This window comes from Tursiops truncatus, chromosome 6 (genome assembly GCF_011762595.2).
Source record: "Tursiops truncatus isolate mTurTru1 chromosome 6, mTurTru1.mat.Y, whole genome shotgun sequence".
Classification (NCBI taxonomy): domain Eukaryota; kingdom Metazoa; phylum Chordata; class Mammalia; order Artiodactyla; family Delphinidae; genus Tursiops; species Tursiops truncatus.
Genome location: NC_047039.1, coordinates 19,609,471 through 19,632,633, shown reverse-complemented (window position 1 = coordinate 19,632,633; position 23,163 = coordinate 19,609,471). Strand labels below are relative to the sequence as shown.

The following is a 23,163-nucleotide window of genomic DNA, read 5'->3' as shown; positions in this document are numbered from 1 at the left end:
AGATATCTCCTTGAGACCCTTCTTTCAACTTTTTTGGATATACACCCAGAAGTGAAATTGCTGGATCATATGGTAATTCTAGTTTTAATTTTTTGAAGAACTGCCATAACGGTCATGCAAGTGGCTGCACTGTTTTACATTCCTACCAGCAGTGCACGAAGTTTCCTATATATCCTTGCCGGCACATCTAATTTTCCATTAAAAAAAAAAAATAGCCAACCTAAAGCGAGTGAAGTAATATCTTAGTCTGGTTTTGATTTGTATTTCCCTAACAAACATCTTTTTCTGTGCTTATTGGGCATTTGTGTATCTTCTTTAGATAAATGTTTATTGCAGTACTTTGTACATTTTAAAATCAGATTGATTTTTTTGTTGTTGAGATGTACAAAGTTCTTTATATATTCTGGATATGAACCCCTTATCATATATATGATTTGCAAATATTTTCTGTTGTTCCATTGGTTGCCTTTTTCACTCTGTTGATAATGTTCTTTGATGTATCCAAGTTTTAAATTCTGTTATGTTTTGATATTTCTTCTTTTTCAATGTAAGCATTTATAGCTATATGTTATATTGTTGTCTATTTTGGCTTATGTTGTCTGTACTTTTGGTTTCATATCCAAGAAATCATTGCCAAATCCAATGTGATGAAATTTTTATACTATGTTTTCTTCTAAGTGTTTTATAGTTTTAGGTCTTATGTGTAGGACTTTGATCCATTTTGAGTTAATTTTTGTAGATGGTATAAGGTAAGGGTCCAATTTATTCCTTTACATGTGAATATCCAATTTTCCCAGCACCAATCGTTGAAAAGACTGTCCTTTCTGAACACATGGTACCCTTGTTGAAAATGATTTGTAGATCACTTTGTGAAACATTGACATCTTAAAAATATTAAGTTTTCTAATCCATGAGCACAGAATGGTTTTCCATTTATTTTTGTCTTTAATTTCTTTTAGCAATGTTTTGTAGTTTTCAGAGTACAAGTTTTTTGCCTCCTTGACTAAGCTTTTTCCAAAGTATTTTATTCTTTTTGATAATGTTGTAAATGGAATTGCTTTCTTAATTTTATTTTTGGATTGTTCCTTACTAGTGTATTGAATTGCAACTGATTTTTGTGTATTGATTTTGTATCCCGAAACATTGTTCCCTGATTAGTTCTAACAATTTTGCGGGGGTGGGGATCTTTAGGGTTTTCTACATATAAAATCATGTTGTCTGCAGAGATTATTTTACTTCTTACTTAACAATTTGGATGTCTTTCATGCCTAATTTCTCTGTGTAAGACTTCCAGTATTATGTTGAACAGAAGTGACAAAATCTAACATCCTTGTCTTGTTCCTGATCTTAGAGGAAAAGCTTTCAACCTTCCACCAAAAACTATCATGTTCAGCGTGGGTTTTTCATATATGGCTTTTTATTATGTGGAGGTAGTTTCTTCTATTCTTAGTCTCTTAAGTGCTTTGATCATGTAAGTGTGCTGACTTTTGTCAAGTGCTCTTTCTATATCAATTGAGATGGTCCTGTGCTTTTCCCCTTCATTTCATTAATGCAGTATATGACATTGCTTGTTTTCTGTATATTGAACCACCCTTGCATTCCAGAAATAAATCCCACTTGGTCATGGTGTATAATCCTTTTAATATGCTGCTAAATTTGATTTACCAGTATTTTGTTGAGGATTTTTGCATCATTGTTTATAAGGGATGTTGGTCTACAGTTGTCTTTTCTTGTAATGTCTATGTGGCTTTGGTATCAGAGAAATGCTGGCCTCAGAATGAATTAGAGAGTGTTCCTTCTCCTTTAAGTTTTGTAGGAGTTTGAGAGGATTGGTGTTGGTTCTTCTTAGCTCTTCTAAATATTTGGTAGAATTCATCCATGAAGTCATCCGGTCCAAGGCTTTTCTTTGCCAGGAAACTTTTGGTTACCAACTAAATCTCCTTACTAGGTCTATTCAAATTTTCTGTTTCTTTTTGGTTTAGTTTTGGTAAGTTATGTGTTTCTAGGAATTCATCCATTTCACCTGGATTATCCAGTTTTTTAGTGTACAGTTGTTCATAGTAATCTCTTATACTCCTTTTATTTCTGTTAAATATGTAGCAATGTCTTTGTCTTTATTTCTGATTTCAATTATTTGAGTCTTCTTTTTTTTCTTTTCCTTAGTCAATCTAGCTAAAGATTTGTCCATTTTGTTGATTTTCAGAGAACCGACTCTTGGTTTCACGGATTTTTTCTGTTTTTCTAGTCTTAATCTTTATTATTTCCTTCCTTCTTTGAGCTTTCAATTTAATTTGTTCTTCTTTTTCTAGTCCTTTAAGGTGTAAGGTTAGGTGGCTGATTGTGATATGTTTCTTCTTTTTCAGTGTAAGCTTTTATATTATACTTTCCTCTAAGTACTGCTTTCCCTGCATCCCATGAGTTTTGGTAAGTTGTGCTTTCATTTTCATTTCATTGTTTTCTTGATTTCCTTTAGTTGTTTGTTGGTGTATTCCTTTAACGTTTTGAGCATATGTAAGATAGTTGTTCTAAAATCTTTTTCCAGTAAGTCCAAACCTGTTTCTTGAGGTATGGTTTCTGGATATTTATTTTGTTCCTTTGAATGAGCCTAGTTTTACTGTTTCTTTGTATGCCTGGTGATCTTTTGTTGAAAACTGGGCATTTTAAAAAACAGCCACCTCTCCCAGTCTTCTTATACTTGCTCTGCACAGGGGAAGACCTTTGTAATCAGCCTAATGTGATGTCTTAGGGTCTTTTCAGGCCTGTGTTGTCTCTGGACCAGTGCGTGTGTTTTTTTTTCCCCCAGTTCTTCTATTTATACATCTGCTTTTAAATGTCTTACTTTTCTAAGAGTCTCACTCTTGCTTACTCTTGGGGCCTTAGCTGTTCTATTGTACTCCTCAATCAGTAATCTCTTGCCCTTGGTGTCTGTGGGTCTATAGTTACCTTTGCAACTGTTTTTACAAATCATACCCGCTGCTTCCCATGGCTCCCTTATTCTGAGATCTGAGCCATTTTTGTTTGTCTGAACTCTGAGTTAGGTGTCAAAAGGCCAATCCTTAGGCAGCCCACAGACAGGTTAGAACACTGCAGATCAGTCTGATCTCTCTCAGGTTTGCAAAAGGGGACTGGGGATCTGGCTGCCACTTTCCTCAAGCTGCACTAAAAAATGACTAAAAAATGCCGCAGGTTTCCTACCCTTTTAAATGTGACTCTTTTTGATTGTGCGTTCGCTTGTTTGTTGTAGATCTTTGACTCATTTCTATAGTTTCTATAATGCCTTTTTAGTCTGTTTCTGGTTATGTACTTAAATCAAAACAGGAACATATTCTCGTCACTGCTGGAAGAAGAGTCTTTACTCTGCCAACCTGTTATGTGTGATGTCTACAAGGGCCTTTTAAACTGCATGTGGATAGTATCACTTTTTACAGAGAACCAATTGACCTTGTATAACTGGAGATGCTTCCTCTCAAACACAGCTCTGCTCCCTCTGCTGAGGGTGGTGTCCATCTCTCCAGATGCTGCTGGAAATGGAACACTGCATGCCTGGACACCCCACAAAAATTCAAGGGCACTGACAATGCTCCCAGGCCAATACTTGTTCAGGAAGTGAGAGAAGTACTGTAGATATAAAAACATGCCAGTTTCTAAGGCAGCCTTCACTCCACACAAGGAAGTACGTGGCCAGGATTTGATTTGATAAAAAAATTAGTATTGCAGTTAGACCCTGACCCTGAGCTCCTTTAATGACTTCATCTAATGTCTCCCTATTGACCCACCCAGGCCTTATCTTATCCTGTGTCTGGCTGTCATTGGCTCTGCCAGTCCCCTAAACCCTTCCCTTCCAAGTGGCCCCAGAATCTCCTCTCTCTAGGTACATTTCAGGTGACCGACACTTACCAATTTCTATTGGATGTTTCCTGAGGGCCATCTGGGTGTGATCCTAACAACCCAGGCTGAGTGATGCCACTTTGTGGATTCACTAAATGACACATTTCTGTGGGTCCCGTCCTCCCAGCCCAGCGGCCCTAACAAGCACCAGCATGGAAGCTGCTGGCAAACGCTGGGAGGAGCCCTCAGTACTACAGGGAGCTGCCGGGGGCAGCCTCTCCGGGCCCCACACCCAGGGCTCATCCCAGGAGAGACTCCTGAGGAGGGGAAGGCAGGGCTGTGCCCTTGAGGAAGGAGGAACCGCTCACCTCTCAGACCTCGGGCTGGAGAAGGATGAGGGCTCGGGACCGCGGAAGACGGCAGGGTGCTCGCCCTCCTGCCTGAGAGCTTGGTGAGCTGCATCCAGGCAAGGAGGTGAGACCCTGCTCACTGCCTCTCCCTCCAGAATGGAGTCACTGCTACTGAGAACTCTACCCCAACCCTGATTTCATTGTGGCTGGTTAGAAAAAAGGGAAAACAAACAAAACTAAAACCAAAACCTGACTCTGCACCAGAAGATAAATGAACTTCCATGTGTATGTAGCACCTTTTAAGGATTTGTCTAATTCCAAATGAAATGATCTCTATTTTAACTCATTACTGATTACTAATTTTCTTCATTTCAGATGCAGTCTATAACAGTAGATTCCTGTCTGTGTTCTGAAGCAAATCCCCCAGCCTCACCTCCCACCCCTGTGGGGCCGGGGGAGGGGGGAGGCATCTTCCCCCAGAGAAGGTGGGCATATTCCTCCCTCTCCCCTGTGCCTCCCTGAGCACCCCCTTGCCTGGAGACTGTGGTCTCACTTCCTTACTCTCACACTCAGGGCCCCTCACAGAGTGGCCCTGACCTGACTCCCCAGACTCTTCTCACCATCCTGTTTCCTAAACTTCAGCCAAGTTCCACCCAGCATCCCGCTTGTCCGGAGAGCGCGCCTCCTTCTTCCAAGTCCGGGCCTTTGCATGGAGGTTTGCTCTACTAGAAATGCCCCTCCTTTCGTGGCAACAGTTTAAATTCCTCGTTATTAAATTACAAATCTGCAGCCTCCTCCTCCTGGAGCGTTGCCTGATTTCCCAGCCAACGTATCTGCTGCAATTCCCTGCAGAATCACGTCAGGTCAGGGGCCACTTGGTGCTAGTTTTGCTTCCTGCATCCCAGCCTGTACATCCCTGAGTGCACAGCTCCGTCTCATTTGTCTCTGCCTTGGGTGTTTCCTCATCAGTTAGTCTCCGTAAATGGTGTGAGTGAAGTATTTTCTACATTTCCAGGTATAAGCGGCTGCCATCCGATAAGATAGCTTTCTTAAAAGAAGTGATTCATGGCGTATAGAGCATATTGTAGTTTAATCAGTGGTGGGGGGCAGGGTCGATACAAGTTTCTTCTCATTATTACTAATACCAGCTCACCAGAGTGATGTTTAAAGGCAAGGACAGCTATGCTAATTTTTGCAGAATAATTTTTAATTCACAAAAACCATTCATTCTAAGACTGAAAAGTTGTATGTGAGATAAGCATATGCTTAATGCATCCACAAGCAAATTTTTACAGCCCTGGGACATTACGATGCCCTTAAATCCTCTTGGAACAGGTTGAAAGTTAAACTGCATTGAGGATTTCTGAATTGCTGATACTATGGTATACCATAGTTCTATAGTTCATCTAAATTAATAAAATGAGGTTTAAAAATCACATTCAAAATTGAGCAAAAGCCAAACTAACTCTTTTCATATTAATTAAATGATAATAGTGGGAAGTATGATTGTCCCTTTCGTAAAACATACCAAAATTATATGTTAGATTACATTCACTTAGCACAAAATGTCTTTCAAAAATGAATTGAAGCACTAAACAATCTGAGGGATACACCTGCACAGTTTTAGTTGCATATCCGCGTGTACATGACTGACATCCTTGACAACTTGTAATTCATGTTTTAAAAAATTATTCAGTATTTTAAAAGAATACAGCAGAAGGATAGCTTCTTATGCCTAAATCACCTGTTGTGCAAGGTCCTCACTCTAGTGCACTTTACACAACAGGGTTTTATTAGTCATAAACCATGGCTGATAGTCATAAGCACCCAGTGTAAATGGGGAGAATGAAAATAAAGATGGGGCCTGAGAAATTGAGCTATTGTGAGCCAACGTCCAGGAAACAGACTCTCTAATAGCTTATTGGGTGCCTAGGAGCCAACAGAACCTTCTAGATAGTCTGTATAGGAAATCATCTAGCTTTCCCAAACTGCATATATTTGGAATTAAAATTCCATTTGCTGCCAGTATCATTGTAAATGGGGTAGTAAGTCCCCCTTGTAGGGTCTTTAAGGGCCACTGCAATATTTCTGCAAAAGAAATGAAAGGGTTTATTATACTCACAGGTCCTAGAGGAGAAGACAGGGCGCACCTCACCATGCAGCAGCCACCTAGCAGGTGGGGAGTCGAGAGAGAGTGAGGACCTTGGGCAGGTCTGGGTGGAGCAGAAACAAGACTTGAGGAGATTTCATTGTTTCTTGGAATGTCTAGGTCACAGTCGGGGAGGGCAAAAAAGGGAATCTTGGGGCAGGAACCAGTCTGGGCACACCCACACACCTGGTCCCCTGGGTGTTGAGGCAGCAGGAAAATAGGAAATTTTTAAAAAAATTTGCAGTCCAATCATCTTCACCCTTTATTCTCATTTTCAACCTTATTTTCCAAAATATACAATCCTTAGTTCTCTGAAAGTCAGGGAGAGGAAACTGGCTTCCTATTAGTTAATGGTGATGTAACATTGAAACACTGGTCATCCCGCTGAGGTTTCCATGGTGTCCGCTGGCCTCTGCAGCACCCAGCTCCTGGCACTTTTCAGACTCCTCAGTGAATTCGTTATTGTTTAAAAGAAAAGAACACCTCGTCTTTCTGTTCTTGTTTCTTCTGTCACTTTTTATTCTACCTTGCCTCATTCTACAAACCATTGGCCATGGAACTCCTGTATAGTTTTTCATTGTACATAAAACACCAATACATCTTCCAGCGTGGAGGTAGTCAGGGCAATCACTGTTACCTCTCTTTTGCACAGAAAAATGGAGGTTCATGGAGATTAAGAGATGTATACAAAGTTGGAATCACAACAGGTCAGGAACTCTAATTTAGTTCTTCTGACTTAAAAAAATATTGTTTTCTCCACAAATTCATCACTGCCTCACTAAGTTTATATGTGCAGCAAACATGGGCAGAAGGCTCTTAGGTCTGGGCATTCATCACTACCTCCAGGGAGGGAGCCCAGGGGCAGCAGTGCTGAGAGTTCTCACTGCCCTCAATCTCCCCCTTTACTCCCCTGAGCTCAGGTAGGACCCTGTGGGCAACTCATATGGTCCCCCAGGGCTCTCCTAATGGGTCCAACATGGAAGCCAGGACACAGACCCCATGGGGCCTGTAACAGTTTGCACGAGGATGACAGGCAGACTCAGTGATGGGACAGGCGGAGCCCACACAGAAACAGTAAGGAAGTCACCCGGTCCTCTGTGCTTAATTGAACCTTTGAGAAACAGGCATGGAACCGAAAATGCCATCCTTGTATCAGGACACCTACCACACTTATGTCACTTTCAAACACAAAGTCAAAGTGACTTTATGTCACTCAAAAACACAAAGTAAAAGCTTCTTCAAGACAGGAGGTGAACAGGAGAATTCTATCTTTGAATATTCCTACACAATTTGTAGTGAGTATTTAAAATGAAAAATGTAGTCAAAGTATTTTTCTTAAAATCACCTCATATGCAGCTATAAAAATCTTTAAGAAAAATAGTCCAGGATAGAGCTATAATAGAGACTGCACATATTCATGAATTTATCTGCCTCCTAACAAGCCCAACTTGTGAAGTGTGGAGCATTTTATATGCTAGAGGCATAATTATAAATCGCTAAAATACCCGCTTGATCACACGGCAGTACATTTTCATTGCTTTACTTGAATGCTCACTTAAGATTTTTCTCTGAAATGTACTCAGAGCAGAGACAGTTATACAAATGAAAGTGAGAAATTGTAAGAGCATAACACTGTCTTAGAAATAGTCCATGTAGAAACCACTTACCCAGGCACGGTCTTTCCACATGTTTTATGTTCTGTCCGCAGAGCCAGCCCACAGCAGCTCATAGTAAGGTGGTCAAAGAAAGTGTTCTGTCCTTTCCCTCTTACCTACTCAGACATCAACATTTTCTCCTGCTCTTTCTGTGTCAGCTGCTCTCAGGTGAGAATAAAGGAGGTGAAAATGTGAGCTTTTCTAGGAAAGCTCTGCCTCTGTCCCCTGTCCTCTTCAGAGCCTTACACGGTGCCTGCTGACAATTGTGGTTCAAGTAATATTGTTGGATGAATAAATGGATGAGAGACCCTGACTTAAAAGATTCACTTTGTTGTACAACAGAAACTAACACGGTATTGTGAAGCAATTATACTCCAATAAAGATCTATTTTTAAAATTAATTAATTAATTAATTAAAAAAATAAAAGAATGCCACAAAGGGTAGTTCCATTTCAGAAAGACACTTCTTAAGATTGAAAAGTCTTTGAGATTCACAGTATATCAATATTTCAATGCCATGGTGGCCCCTTAGACACTGTGGGGAAGACTAGAAGGGATATTTTGAAAGACACTGACCATTTCTAGTATATTTCAAATCGTACCTCGTAGTTTGCCCAATGATTATAAATTTGATGCTGTTCATCATATAGTCCTTCTGTATAGTGTGGCGAACGGGGGCTACTCTTCATTGTGGTGCGCGGACTTCTCATTGCGGTGGCTTCTCATGTTGCAGAGCTCGTGGGCTCTAGAGCACAGGCTCAGTAGTTGTGGCGCACGGGCTTAGTTGCTCCGCAGCACGTGGGATCTTCGCGGACCAGGGCTCAAACCCGTGTCCCCTACATTGGTAGGTGGACTCTTAACTACTGCACCACCAGAGAAGTCCCTATAGTTCGTCTTCTATAGACGTTTATTCATCTGCACTAGCCTGTAGTAGTCAGGTGTTACGTTTAAAGCATTAATTCTGCTAGCTTGCTTTTTTAGCATTTTCGTGAATGAGATAAATCTTTGCTTTTATTTTTTTGTAAAGAGTATATTATATTACATTATATATTTGCATTTCTGAAATTTTTATAACTAAGACATGATAAAAACGGGAAGATCTGCTAAACTAAAATGGGGAATTTTCTTCTAAAACTTCGGTCTAATGTCTGTGAAATAATCCAGAACAGAAGTAATAACAAGCAATTTTCTTTATAAACCAGGGAACATCAGTGAACTCTTCCTTGCATTTCAACCAGTCAGACTGATTGGATTCATATTTAGGTGAGAGTGATTACACTGTCGAGACAATTAAGTGAGGTGATCTGAGCCAAGTGCTTGGCTCAGGGCATCATTTATGGGAAGCACTCCACAAACACACAACATCATTATCATTTCATGAATAATTTGATAATATATTTGCTCCTGTCTTGGATTCTTCTCTCTTGGATACTTTTGCTAGCACAAAATTTTTTTTCAATTATTGTAAATTTCACTAAATTTTGGAAACTGATGATCTTTTGTTGCCTAATGGTAAAATACCACTGGATTCTGATTTGAAATGGTACATAGAAAAACTCCTCTCTCATACAGTTGAGAAGTGACTAGTTAGCAGTGTGCAAAACATTCAGGTAGAAATAGTGCCTTCAGGAATCTCTATTTCAGAATTCCCCAGATAAGGGTAAACTCCCTACTCCCTCATATAAACCGACGTGTTCATGTTATTGTAGCATGGTTTGTCATCCCGTTGGTTTGGAAGGAAACTAGGATGGTAGAAAGAAATATGCAGAAGGATGCAGTCCAACTTAAGTAGAACCTGTTTTTAAAAAGTGACCCTGTAATACTAGCCCATTAAAAGCTCCCTTAGAAACCTCTGACATCCCCAGGGTCAAACGTGCATCATTCAGTGGCTGTTTCATTCTCTCAGTCCCGTGGGTGTCATCCTAGGCACAAGCTCCACCATCACCTTTAGTTTTGTTCTTCACTCTGCCCAGATCAGAAGCTGCAAGTTGTTAGGGAACCAGAAGTGCAGCCCCACTAGAAATGGGTAAACCCCCCCAAAAATATTTGTTTAGATGATATTATCTATCAGAGCTGGAGAGACATGAAGCCAATCATGAGAGAAGAGTCTCTGCTGTATATTAATGTGAACTTCTCTGGAACAACATGCTCTCTTTAGCTTTTCCACGTGTCTAATCACTAGGGGCTTGTCTAGCTACATGAAAAAAAACAAAACCAAAAGCCCCACAACTGCCTAGAAGCTTATCAATATCAGAAAGGTACATCATTTTAAGTCCATTCAGTATAACAGCATGCAGCTGTTAAAAAAGAATGAGCAACACTGAGATGTTCTGACATGGAAAGATCTGTAGGGCGTGAGTGATTTAAATGGGAACAGGAGGTTGGAGAATAATTTGCAAAATATGATTCCATTTCTGTTAAAATGCATGAAGACAACTCATGAGTGTTTGCACAGATTAAAAATATGTATGACCATTTTTAAAGTCTTTATTGAACTTGTTACAATATTGCTTCTATTTTGTGTTTTGCTTTTCTGGCCCTGAGGCATGTGGGATCTTAGCTCCCTAACCAGGGATCGAACCTGCACCCCCTTCATTGGAAGGCAAAGTCTTAATCACTGGACCAACAGGGAAGTCCCGATCTTGACATATTTTTAAACGAATTTGGCTAAATCCTATTTAAGTTAACACTTCCTCTGAAATCAGAATTGTGACAAACACTTCAAGAGAGCTACTATTTTTTGCATAAATGAGAGCAAAATCTTGTGGTAGTATGTTTCCCTTATAAACGCAGTGTAGAATAAATCTAAATATTCTGATGTGAGAAGAAAATTTTTAATGGAGGAATTTTTCATTCCACTGTTGCAGGATTGTCTACTTCTCCCTAATGTTAAAATGGACAGTTAGCTTCTTGAAAGAGGTTAAAAATCCATATGGAATGTCTCAGAAGGGTTAAGTTGTTCAGTGGCTTTCACTCTCCTTCACAAATGATTTAAAAATGGAATTTTTGTTCAAGATGTCTACCATTAGCGTGAAATTTAGTTTCCAGTTTTATTGAGATGTAATTGACACATGATATTGTGTAAGTTTAAAGTGTACAACATAATGATCTGATATATGTATATATTGTGAAATGATTACCACAGTAAGTTAAGTTAACAAGCATCACTTCACATTATTGCACATTCTTTTTCTTGTGATGAGAAGTGTGAAGTTTGATGCTTCCCTGGTTCTCTTCTTTTGGACTTTGACAAATCTAAGAATTAATCCTACCACACATAGCCTATACTAGTCTACCAAAATCTAACAGTTAGTAAAGACATTAACACATTTATTTATTTGTATGTTTTATTGAGCGCAAGATAATAATCTCATTCTCAGAAGCAGTGGAATCACCAAAAAAGCCAAGTCTTGAGAAAGCCTCGTAGAGTTGTCCTGTTACTAGATAAAGTGCTTGGAATATATAAGTATGTTGTGTCATGCGTCTTCCTGTGACCTGTGATTGTTACTTGAAAGTGTGGAAATGCAGAACAGATCTCCTGTTAGTATGTAAGGCCCATCTGTGACAGGTGGAAACGAGGATGCTATGTTAAGAGCTTGTTCTGTGCAGTTCTCATGGAGGTGACTCGTGTCCTATAGGGAATGTCTCCAGGCTGCATTCCGCTCTGGGTTCTTTGCCTCTGGCAGTTCTCCGTGATCACTCCTGTATTGGGGTCCCCCACGCCACTCCCAGGCTCCATGATTCACTGGAAGGACTCATAGGGATCAGCATAGGGTTATATTCACAGCTGTGATTTATTACAGCAGAAGGACACAAAGTACAGTCAACAAAGGAAAAGGCAAGTGGGCCAAAGTCTGGAGGAAACCAGAGGCAAGCTCCCTCGAGTCCTCTGCCGATGGAACCACATAGGACACACTTAAGTCCTCCAGCCATGAGGACATGTGTGAAATGTTGCCAACCAGGGAAGCTTAGCCTCAGCCTAGGAATCCAGGCTTTTATGGGGGATGATCATGTAGGCACCCTCTCCCTGGCACATATCAAAATCCCAGATTCCAGAAGGAATGCAAGTGTTCAGCATCAACCACATTGTTTGCATAAACATCTTAAGCAGCAGTGAGCCACTCTTATCAATTCTGGGAGTGGTGAAAGCCCTCCCCAAATCCAGGTTCCTAGACACCAGCAAGCCTTTCTCAGGATGGTGACTCAGGCCTGCGATGTTATCACTGTTATCTCTTTTGGTTCTGATTTCTTTTCTTCCTTTCCTTCAGTCTTTCTTACCTCGGAGCTTTCCTTCAATCTTATATTCTATTATTTTAATAAGATGATCTGGTTTAACACCCTTAGTTTCTTACATGAAAATACCAGCATGGTCCTGTGCTAAGGTGGACAGAACACACCAAGTCCTTCTGAAGCTCTGGACGCTCTGCTCCTGAGGAGGGCACGACCAAGGCCCTTCATTCATTAAGAAATGGTCATTCCCTTGTAAAGCACTTAATCTGTCATATTTCAGAAATAAGTGATGCCACATTTCAAAAATAAGAACTCAGTGTAATTTCCCTGAGTCCTTAAGAGTGATGACTCATAGAAGACACCTCTGAACTGGCCCTCTCTATAGGAAAAAACAAGGAGCCAGCACTAGAAAGAATGGAAAGGCCTAGAAATGACCAACTGGCCCTGAAAATTGAGTCAATTAACAAGTGTCTGTTAGGCACGGACAGTGTGGAATGTGGTTAAGGATGGTCTGAGTTAGCTAGGAGTCACCATCATTGTCCTTCTCAGCCACATACTCTTCCGGGAATTCAACTGGCAGACACAATTAAACTTGAAAAACTCCTGAATTTCAACAATGCCACTGAGAGTGCCTTCTGCTTGCCAGAACTAGACTGGTCAGTGATGGTCTGAGGAGAAATTTAAACTACTTTGGAAATAAGGCAGACTTAGAGAGCGGTAGCAAACGTGGCACCCACCTAGCATACAAACCTTGTGAGACCCTGAGGGTCATGAGTATAATGGATTGTGGCTCTTTAGAGCCATAAGGGACTCACTGATCCAAGTCACTCAGCAAGGCCACCACAGGCCAATCCAGAAGCTAAGAGTATTATTTTCCTCGAGCTGCAGTAACAAAATGCCACATTCAGATGGTTAAACAACAGAAATGTATTTTCTCACAGTTCTGGTGGCTAGAAGTCCCAGATCGAGGTGTTGGCAGGGTTAGATTCTTCTGAGGCCTCTCTCCCTGGCTGACAAATGACTGTCTTCTTGCTGTGTCCTCACATGGTCTTTCCTCTGTGTGCACACTTCCCTGGTGCCTCTCTGTGTCCAGATTTCCTCTTCTAATAAGAACACCAGTCAGATTGGATTAGGACCCACCCTAATGGCCTCCTTTTACCTTAATCACCTCTTTAAAGACCCTGTCTTCAAATACAGTCACATTCTGAGGTAATTGGGGTTAGGGCTTCAACATAACTGTAGGTTAAAGGAATTCCCTACCATTTGAAGTAGTTTAATGTTGAACTAAACACATATTGGTATCACCTTAAGTCAATGGAACTTCTTAATGAGAAATCTTCCTAAATTTTGTACAAATCACCCAATTTGCATATTACTATTTTCAACATATACAGGAGGCCACTGGGTTAGTGCTATTCTCCCAGTATTCCTAAAACAGTCTAGACTCACAGTTAAATACTTTAATTCCTTTAATTTCATTAATTTATTTAATTCCTTGAAGCTGCTAATAGAATATGCCCACTACCCAACACTCATTTGAGGCACTCCTTATAACACTAACCATACTTCATTTTCTTCTTTTGTGTTACGCTTGAAGTTTAGAAGCCAATTCATTTGTCAGAACTCAATTTGTGCCATGTATCAAATAACATACTTTTATTTGCAGTGTTCTAGTATTGTTTTCAACAGCCATATATTGATTTTGAGACAGGCTGGGACCTGGGACCCTTTGCTGGGACCTGGAGCCCTTTGCTGCAGTGCTGCAGTGCTTGCACCTCGACACACCTCTCCTCGAGCAACAAAATACAAAGAAACTATATAGAACTAAAAGTAACTATGTGCATCTCATTGGGGGCAAATTCTGGACAAAAGATACAAAGAGACCAAAAAACCCAACTGCCACTTTTGAAGAGCCCAGAGCAAAAGCAGGGTACTGCATGTGCCCCCTGCACACAACACCACCTAAGGGGTGGGCAAACCACCTAAGCCACCCTTCTGGCCCGACCCCTGGACACACCCCTACCCTCATGCCATATAACAGGGGTCCCCACCCCCAAGGCCTCAGCCTGTTAGGAATCAGGCTGCACAGCAGGAGGTGAGTGGCAGAGGAGCAAGTAAAGCTTCATCTGCTGCCCCCCATCGCTCACATTACCACCTGAAACATCCCCCCACCCCACCCCCTGCCGACCCATGGAAAAATGGTCTTCCATGAAACTGGTCCCTGGTGCCAAAAAGGTTTGGGGACCACTGCCATATAAGGAACAAGCTCGCCCCCCCTTAGGGAGCAAGCAAACAAAGGAACCTGTTATTTGTTCGCGCTCTGCCCTGCTGCAGCAGGGGCCCCAATAAAGCCTTGCCTGAATTTCTTGTCTGGCCTTTGATCAATTTTTATAGTTTAAGGACGCCAAGAACCCTGGTCGGTAACAATTTCAAAATATGGTCTTGATGTCATCGGACGTAACTTTTTTCTGACTTTTTCTCTGTTTTCAACATCTTTGCCAGCAAAAGATATGTTCCCATATGTCTTCTAAAATGTTTTCTTCCTGATCATTTAGAAAGATTGGGAAGGAAAGAGTATTGAGAAACTTGAGCTGTACTTTTGCTGCATAGGAAGGGTGAGCTGTCTTCCATCCTAGATTAATAATATTTCAAGCAGGAGGGGAAAAAAAAAAAAGTAAAAGCCTATAACTTTAGCAACGTGTTTGAAAAATACTTGATTTTAATAATATTTCTTACGTTGCAGCTGTCTAAACAATACAGATAACAAAAGCATGTCAATTAAAAGCAGCATTTAGGACCCAGTTTCACATATCTGCATTGGCCCTGGGTTTTGGATTATTTCAGGGCCAGGCGCTATGAGTTCCTGTGTGGTGTAGTTGTGCTCAGCCATGGGGCAGGTGGGTTCCCTCTTGCTGTAGGAGAAGGTGGTGGGACACACAGAGATGGTTGTCTCTGCTTTTGACTCTCATGATTTGCTTCCACCAAGAGGCCATAAACCAAAACTGGCAATACTGGTTAAGTGCATACTTTTTCCAACACATTGACCACAACTTGAGATTTTCATGGCAGAATATATTACATAAATGTCTGGAAAGCAAATATTTTAAGTGCACTTTAGGTAGATGTTTGCTTACATTAATCAAGCCGAAGGAGAGATTATTCTTTTACCTTCTGGAACGTGTTGAGGTAAACTTATCTACACAAGGGAAAACTTTAGTGTTCACCTGGTACAAAGCACCCGCATCTGGATAAACTGAGGTTGTTACCGAGTCCAAGTTCATTCTGCTCACTGCACACCAGGCCAATAAATCAGAGATGACGTATTGAGGGAAAGAATACGACTTTATTCGGAAAGCCAGCAGACAGAGAAGATGGCAGACTAAAGTCTCAAAATAACCATCTTACCGGGGTTTGGATGCCAGTTTCTTATATAGCACAGAGAGGGGGAGGAGATGAGGAAGTAAAGTAAAAAGGCCATAAGTTCTGCAAATATCCCCTGGAATGGCCGGCCTCGGGGAGGGGATGTGTTAATTTCTTCTTTCTTGCAGCCATCCACAGGTGGACAGAGTCCAGATGTTTCCCTGAACAAAGGCACTTTGGTTTAACATTCAGGCAGAGGGGCAGGGTTCCCCGAGGCAGGCCATTATGTATAGACAATATCCTTTTAGTGAACAAAAGCAACAGGAAGCAAAGGTTAAAGTAAAAGAAGCAGATTCAACATGTAGTCAGATTTGATTCTTCCCTGTAACAAGGTCACATATTTGGCATCACAAACCGTGTTACTGAATTTTTAGTTCACTCGATAAAACTAAAGTGAAAGGATACTTTCCTCAATTTTATTCATGTATAAATGTTGTAGTATTTTGCAGTTCAAGAAAATATTAAAAATAATTAACAAGACCATTTGCTTTAAAGCAATTTAGTACAACTTTTTCATTGTCTGATTATAGGAAGTAATTTTAGTATACTTTTTCATGGTCTGTGAACCTCTGGAAATAACAGGAACAGAGTATTACTATTTTTAACAATAATACTTATTACTGTTCCCACATTACTCATGAAGAAGCTGAGAGTTGGGAAGGTAAAATGTTTTGTCTAAGATCTTCACGGTCCAGCAATTAAAAAGGCCAGAATTAGAACTTGGGGATTTCTGTGTGCCTTTTGAATCCCAACAACATCCTACCCCTTACCTCAGAGGTGGTAAAATACTCTTAACAGTGTGCTTGAATTATGAATCCCTGATTTCCTGGTGACAGAGAGTAGAGACAATCCTCATTTATTTTTAATGCATTGAGACCTATTGCTATAAGCAGTGCCTCTCACATACTGAAGTAAAGAATTGATGTGAAAGTCTTTCTTAAGTCACAAATACTTCAACCTTAAACTGATAAATGCATTATAGGCATCCTGAAGGTCGTTCAGTACAGCATTGTGATGACTCAACATTACACCAGAAACCATGGCCCTACACGAGCCTCGTACCGATCCTTTCTCATGATTGTTTAGATGCCACTGATGTGATGGCTAAACAAGCTAAATGAGGACTTGGCAGCTTTTCAGAAGCATCCTCAATTTCTTTTTTTTTTTAATATTCAGAATTAAGTATGATGCTAATTTGCTATTTATTTATTTATTTGTGGCTGTGTTGGGTCTTCGTTTCTGTGCGAGGGCTTTCTCTAGTTGCGGCAAGTGGGGGCCGCTCTTCATCGTGGCGCGCGGGCCTCTGACTATCGCGGCCTCTCTTGCTGTGGAGCACAGGCTCCAGACGCGCAGGCTCAGCAGTTGTGGCTCACGGACTTCGTTGCTCCGCGGCATGTGGGATCTCCCCAGACCAGGGCTCGAACCCGTGTCTCCTGCATTGACAGGCTGATTCTTAACCACTGCGCCACCAGGGAAGCCCAGCATCATCAATTTCTAAATAAATTATTTTGGAAATACGTTTATAGCATGTGAGTGGACCACAAGCCACAGACTCTAGTCACTTTCGCACGTAGCTAAAAAACATGCTTGTAGGGCTTCCCTGGTGGCGCAGTGGTTGGGAGTCCACCTGCCGATGTGGGGGACATGGGTTCGTGCCCCGGTCCGGAAGGATCCCACATGCCGTGGAGCGGCTGGGCCCGTGAGCCATGGCCGCTGAGCCTGCGTGTCCGGAGCCTGTGCTCCACAATGGGAGCGGCCACAGCAGTGAGAGGCCCGTGTACCGCAAAAAAAAAAACATGCTTGTAGAAACTGAAAACTTTATCAAACAATGTTTGTTCTTAATAGTGGATAAAACGTTCAGTTGGGATGTCCTTAAGCTATTGACTATTGAGTCTACATCAAGCTAAAGTGGTTCTGGTGATCAATAGTGGAAAGAGTTTTGTTGGTTTGCTTTTTTAATTCTGTAATAGCTAACAGAGGAATGCTATAAAGGAAATGGTTAGATTATAAGCCTATAAAATTCCTTACACTAACTCATCAAAATTCCAGGATAGAGAGTCTTGTTCCTACTTTACACATGAAAATGCTGACTTACCCAAGGTCACAGAGGTAACAAGATGGAGAAGGATTTTGTGGAAGCTGTTTGCCACAGGTTAACTCTGCATAGGACTGCCTAGGCCACTGTTGAAACTCTGAACCTAGAGTAGGGCTGCTGAGGAAGCGCTGGTGGCTCTTCGCTTCCATGGAGGACTTTTCTTCCTGTTCCTACGAGCTTCATTTTTTCACGCGTTAAAACAAACTTCTTGGTTAATGAATGAAACACCACCATGGAGGCACTCACTCATTTCTCTTGTTCAATGAAAGTGAAATCGTTGACCTACATCATCTTTTCTTTCAAGTGTTCACAATCGTTGTGCCAATATCAGGTAAGCTCTTTTCACTGCCTCTGTGCTCCAAAGAAGAATTCAAGAATGTCCACTCCCTGTCTTTACACTGGACCCCAGGGTGATGTGGGTATAAGCAGCATTTTCCCATCTCCACCACTGCCTAGGGCGTGGCCTTAAGCTGGTAATATCTGCTGCAAGTCACAGTTCCCTTGTGTACAAAACCAGTTTGGTAAAACCTACTTTAAAGATGAGTACTAATTAAGTGAGATAATGTCTGAAATGTAACCCACGCACTGCGCACCTGGAGGTAAATGCTCCAGGAGTGGTGGGTGCTGTGATTGTGGCTGTGGCTGGTGTTTTGGTTATTACTGGTGCATTTGGTAGAGAGAGCTCATCTGTCAGACTCTGCATCCCGTCTTGAATCCAAGGTTCAATGTCCAAGACATCCAGATAAACAGTCAGGAGAGGAACATTGCCTCCTACATTTGCTGCAATTCTAAGGTTGTAATTCAAGGTAAGAAGTAAAATTGATATTTATTTTAGTAGCTGACAAAACTTGTAAACCTCAGGATAAACTACATAATGAAATTATTTCCTAGGAGTGCTACTTAAATTGTTTTATTTTCCTTGTATATTATTACTTCTTTCTGAAGTATTTTGTTTATTGAATACAAACTCTGAAAACTGTACTTCAGCTTGGTGTGATGACAATGCCCTACAGCAAAAGGAATTTCTCTTGTTGTTTTAATGAAATTTAATACAGAATACTCTTTGTTTTCTGAGACAGAGTACGCGTCAAGAAATATTTCAGGTGAGAATAATCGATGTTAATAGTATACGAATAGAGGAGATTAAGAACACACTCTTTACAACTTCTGAGATCTGCACACAAAACATTCATTATATGTGATTTTAATCACAATCAAATATTTGAAATGTATGTACCTATGTATACATACATGTATACCTATGTGATTATCTTAATTAATTCTAATTTCAAGAAATTACATTATTTTTGTCCTATATAGTTCCTTTGAATATAAATAAATGATACATTTCTTTAAAGATACAGAAATTTAAATGAAATGAGTTTGGAGTAGAAGGGATCTCTACTAGCATGCCACTCAGACATTTGGGGCTTATTGCTGAAATAATCTCATAGTTTTTACTAAGCTAATGTTTATCTTTTAAAAATGTGGCATAATCTATTATTTGGATTATATAATTTTGCTTTGGTGTTTCTAGAACAGACATAAATGTGCAGGCTGAGCATAGAATGTTGGGAACAAAGGCCCACTCTTGCTTTGTTCTAACAAGTGAAAACATGAAGCTCATAGGAATAGGAAGAAAAGTCCTCCATGGAAGCGAAGAGCCACCAGTGCTTCCTCAGAAGCTCTACTCTAGGTTCAGAGTTTCAACAGTGGCCTAGGCAGTCCTATGCAGAGTTAACCTGTGGCAACCAGCTTCCACAAAATCCTTCTCCATCTTGTTACCTCTGTGACCTTGGGGAAGTCAGCATTTTCATGTGTAAAGTAGGAACAAGACTCTATCCTGGAATTTTGATGAGTTAGTGTAAGGAATTTTATAGGCTTATAATCTAACGACTTTCTTTATAATGTCTGGGACATGCACTCTCATTACATTTGAGTTTTCTGGGTTTTTTTAGTTCCATCTATTTATACCAAGGAAATCTCCCGGGTGGTCATGATTCACAAACTTGATTACTGGCTTTGTTTGGTCTGGTTGTTAAACCTGGCTCAGCATTTCACAAAGCTAAATAACTAGGCAAGCATCATTTTTGGTAGAACTAAAGAGTCTTGCTCCTGGGCTGCATAATTATATCTGGCTGTTTGTATTAACTGCATGGCAGGTAGGTGGGTTTGTACCTCTAGTGCAAGTGAGCATGAGAAAGCATCGACCCCTTTTGTTCCCTCATTTTATTACGGAGAACTATTTATATTTCTCCATTTATTTATAATGGAGAACTATTATGTGAACACCTTTGACTTCTGGATAATAAAAATTTGTGAAATCAAAGAGTGCAGAACTTGAAGGTGACCCATCCCAAAATATACATTTTATGTTTTCACTGTGGGTTCCAAAAAATTGGTGAAATTTAGATAGTTTTTACATTTGACAGTAGATTTCAGAAGAGACCCATACCTGAGAGCCCTTACTCTGTTTTCAGAGCTTAAACTGGTCAGGTCTTAGATGGGACAACGTTTTCTGTTAAGATGCTATATGTACAACAACATCATGCATTCTTTGTTTTCCCTTCTTGCTGATACTTACATTAAAAAGAACACCATGAAAAAGAAGTCACACTCCTTATAACAAGTTCCTTTGCTCTCATGCTGACCCCTTCTAGCATGAAGCCAGATGACTGTGGCTAAGAAAGCACACCTCTGTCTTGTAGCAGGTGGCATTGATGTGTTTCTCCCAAGCACCCCCTAAATGCTGATGACTTGGGGCAGCCTGACAACACACAATGAACACAGGGATTGAAATCCGAAGCCCCAGGATCTTGTCCTGGCCATGCTGGATAATAGCTGTCCTGCCTCCACAGAATCTTTTCATTTTCTCAGGCTTGAGTTTTGTATTTATAACTTACGGGTTTTGAACTAGAACACTGATCAGTTTCCCTCCCAGCACTCAAATTTTTGGATCTAGGATTCTTATCGCAAAACCTGCAGGTTCCCAGCGTGCTTGATTGTCCTGGATGTGAGGTTGCTTGTGAGTGTCTTGACTGCTTGGAGGCTAGGAAATGATTTAGGGGATGAGTAACTTTCTAAAAGCAAGCCTTCAAAAGTAGCAGGTTTACAGCTGCTTTAATTTTGCCATTGAAACTTAAACTACCCTGCAAATAAGGAAAATTTAGATGATGGTCACTAATCCAGGCATTGAAGAGAGGTTGTCACATCCCTCTTAAATGTTAGCAGAGTTTCTCAAAAGCAAGCATCATTTGCATATTAACAAAATGAACCATTGATTGCTCATTAGCATGTGCAGTGACAACAGGAAGACGATATTCTGCAGACACATTGACGCCTTTCTCCATTTTCTCCCAGGGTTTTCCAGGAAACACAAATGCAGACAGCGTGGTGCACTACAGACTCCAGCCTCCCTTCGAAGCCAGATTCCTGCGCTTCCTCCCCTTAACCTGGAATCCCAAGGGCAGGATTGGGATGAGGATTGAAGTGTACGGATGTGCATACAGTAAGTGGTGTTTATTCCCTGATGGAAATCGATGACAGAGTGATGTGTTCTAAACACCAAATGGAAAACTGAACTTGACTTCTTCAACCTTTTAAATACCTGTGCGTGTAGAACTGGGTTTATGGAAAGTCTTGATAATATTATAGTTATTTTAAGGTTGAATTCAGAGGAGGACCTGAAATGAGCCTTAGAATCTTAGCTTCGCAGAGCTTAGCAGAATATCTGTTTCATAGCAGGCAGTTCATAAAATGAACAAAGTTCAAATCAAGAGCAGTTACTTATTGTGAGTGATGGTGCTGTCTTCTGACACTGGGATGATCCTCCTGTGGGAATTCAGGTGAGTGCAGGTGTCCTCGTGTTCCTTGTTCCCCATGATGACTCACTTTTCCCTCTACTTGCATCACTGTGGAACCTTCTTTTGAACATCATTTATGTATTATGTCTTCCCTCTTCCCCACTGATGATAAAAATAAAAGAACTGGCAGCCAATGTGAGCATAAACATGGGCATAAAAGCATTCAGTGAAATATATAGGGGATCAACTCTACAGCTGCCATTTTGAAGGTCCAGAATATATTGGTATTTCTTAAATTAACACAAAATGAAAAAATTAATTTAAAAAACAATATTCTAGAAAACTGGAGAATAACCCAAAGAATACATTGGATGGGAACATCTTGGGGTTTTGGTCACACCTCATTCTGTACCTGATCAGAGCATTAACTTTGCAGAAAAGTGTAACCATAAGATCTACCGTATACAGGATATTTAATGTGTCAGATCCTACCTCCTACAGACATTTTCTCATTCATCTCCCACACCAACCAAATGAATTCAGTATAGTAGTAATCTCACTGCTTCAGAGAAAGAAGAAACTGAACCTTGAAGAAATTAAGAAGTTCGCTGGAGCTATTACGTATTGAATCTAAGATTTAAAACTGTCTTTTTTCCTAATTTTGTTTTCATAACTACCATACTATTCAGACATTGATTTCTTTATTCCCTCACTTGTCATATATGAATTTATTTATTTGCAGAGAACTGTATTGGATGTGGGGGACGCTTCTAAAATTATTTATTTCTTTGTCAGGATTTTATGAGAAGTCATAAAATTGTACAAAACAAATATAAAATATTGTAACATGAACATGGGGCATGGTGAATAGAGCATTCAGTCAGTTGGGTGGGAAAAGGAACATTTCCAGCAGTCGATTTTCAAAGCAGAGGGCATGGGCAGTGAGACAGGAGGCAGAGATGGTGCTTGTAGGAAGAAACAGCATATATAAATTGTGGGAGCAGGAATTTAGTGTTCTCATGGTACAGGGATGGGGGTGGACATGAGTTGTTGAATAGCAGTGATATCATTTCCACTTTGGTAACCCAACAGACAATGGGTGGTTCTGGAGGTGAGTCTCACCAAGCCACCCATCCCATACTCAAGGGTCACCTTCAGCCTCTGTTTCATACCCCTTCCTAATGACCTGTTCCACTTTGGCTCTGCTTCCTAACCCCACCTCTGCTCTCTAGTATTTATGAGTCCATGGAACATTTAGCATAGATGGTGTTGCATTGCTGTGAATCTATTTTCCCTCTTTCCATTGATCATTAACCTTCATCCTTTTGTTTCTGGGATCTGTTGGTGTGCTCACTGCTGCAATGGCTAGGACACCTGATATTTAGAGTTTCTCTTTGATCCCATGAAATTAACATCTCCTTCTCCCATTACTCTGGAAACAACTTGAGGTTTACTGACTTCAAAGCAGAACATGCTCTTCGATGGGGATTTGCCGTTAACTTGACGTTCTTCGTGAGGAGATATTACTCTACTTTCTTGGGTTAGAGGTCGGTACCAGGAAGATCTGGTCCCCTGAAGGGTCAGTTGGCTGTGCAGCTGTCATGGAACCTGCATGCATCCTAAATTCAACAAA

General features: G+C 40.7%; 1 protein-coding gene across 1 annotated transcript in view; it reads left to right on the top strand.

Annotated features, from left to right (window-relative positions):
• Positions 1–23,163, top strand: part of LOC101332834 (contactin-associated protein-like 3) — a 141,467-nt gene that overhangs the window by 21,115 nt on the left and 97,189 nt on the right. Inside the window, exon 2 of the mRNA XM_033859253.1 lies at positions 21,088–21,235. Within this exon, the coding sequence (XP_033715144.1) occupies positions 21,088–21,235 (148 nt within the window). The remainder of the gene's footprint in view (positions 1–21,087; positions 21,236–23,163) is intronic.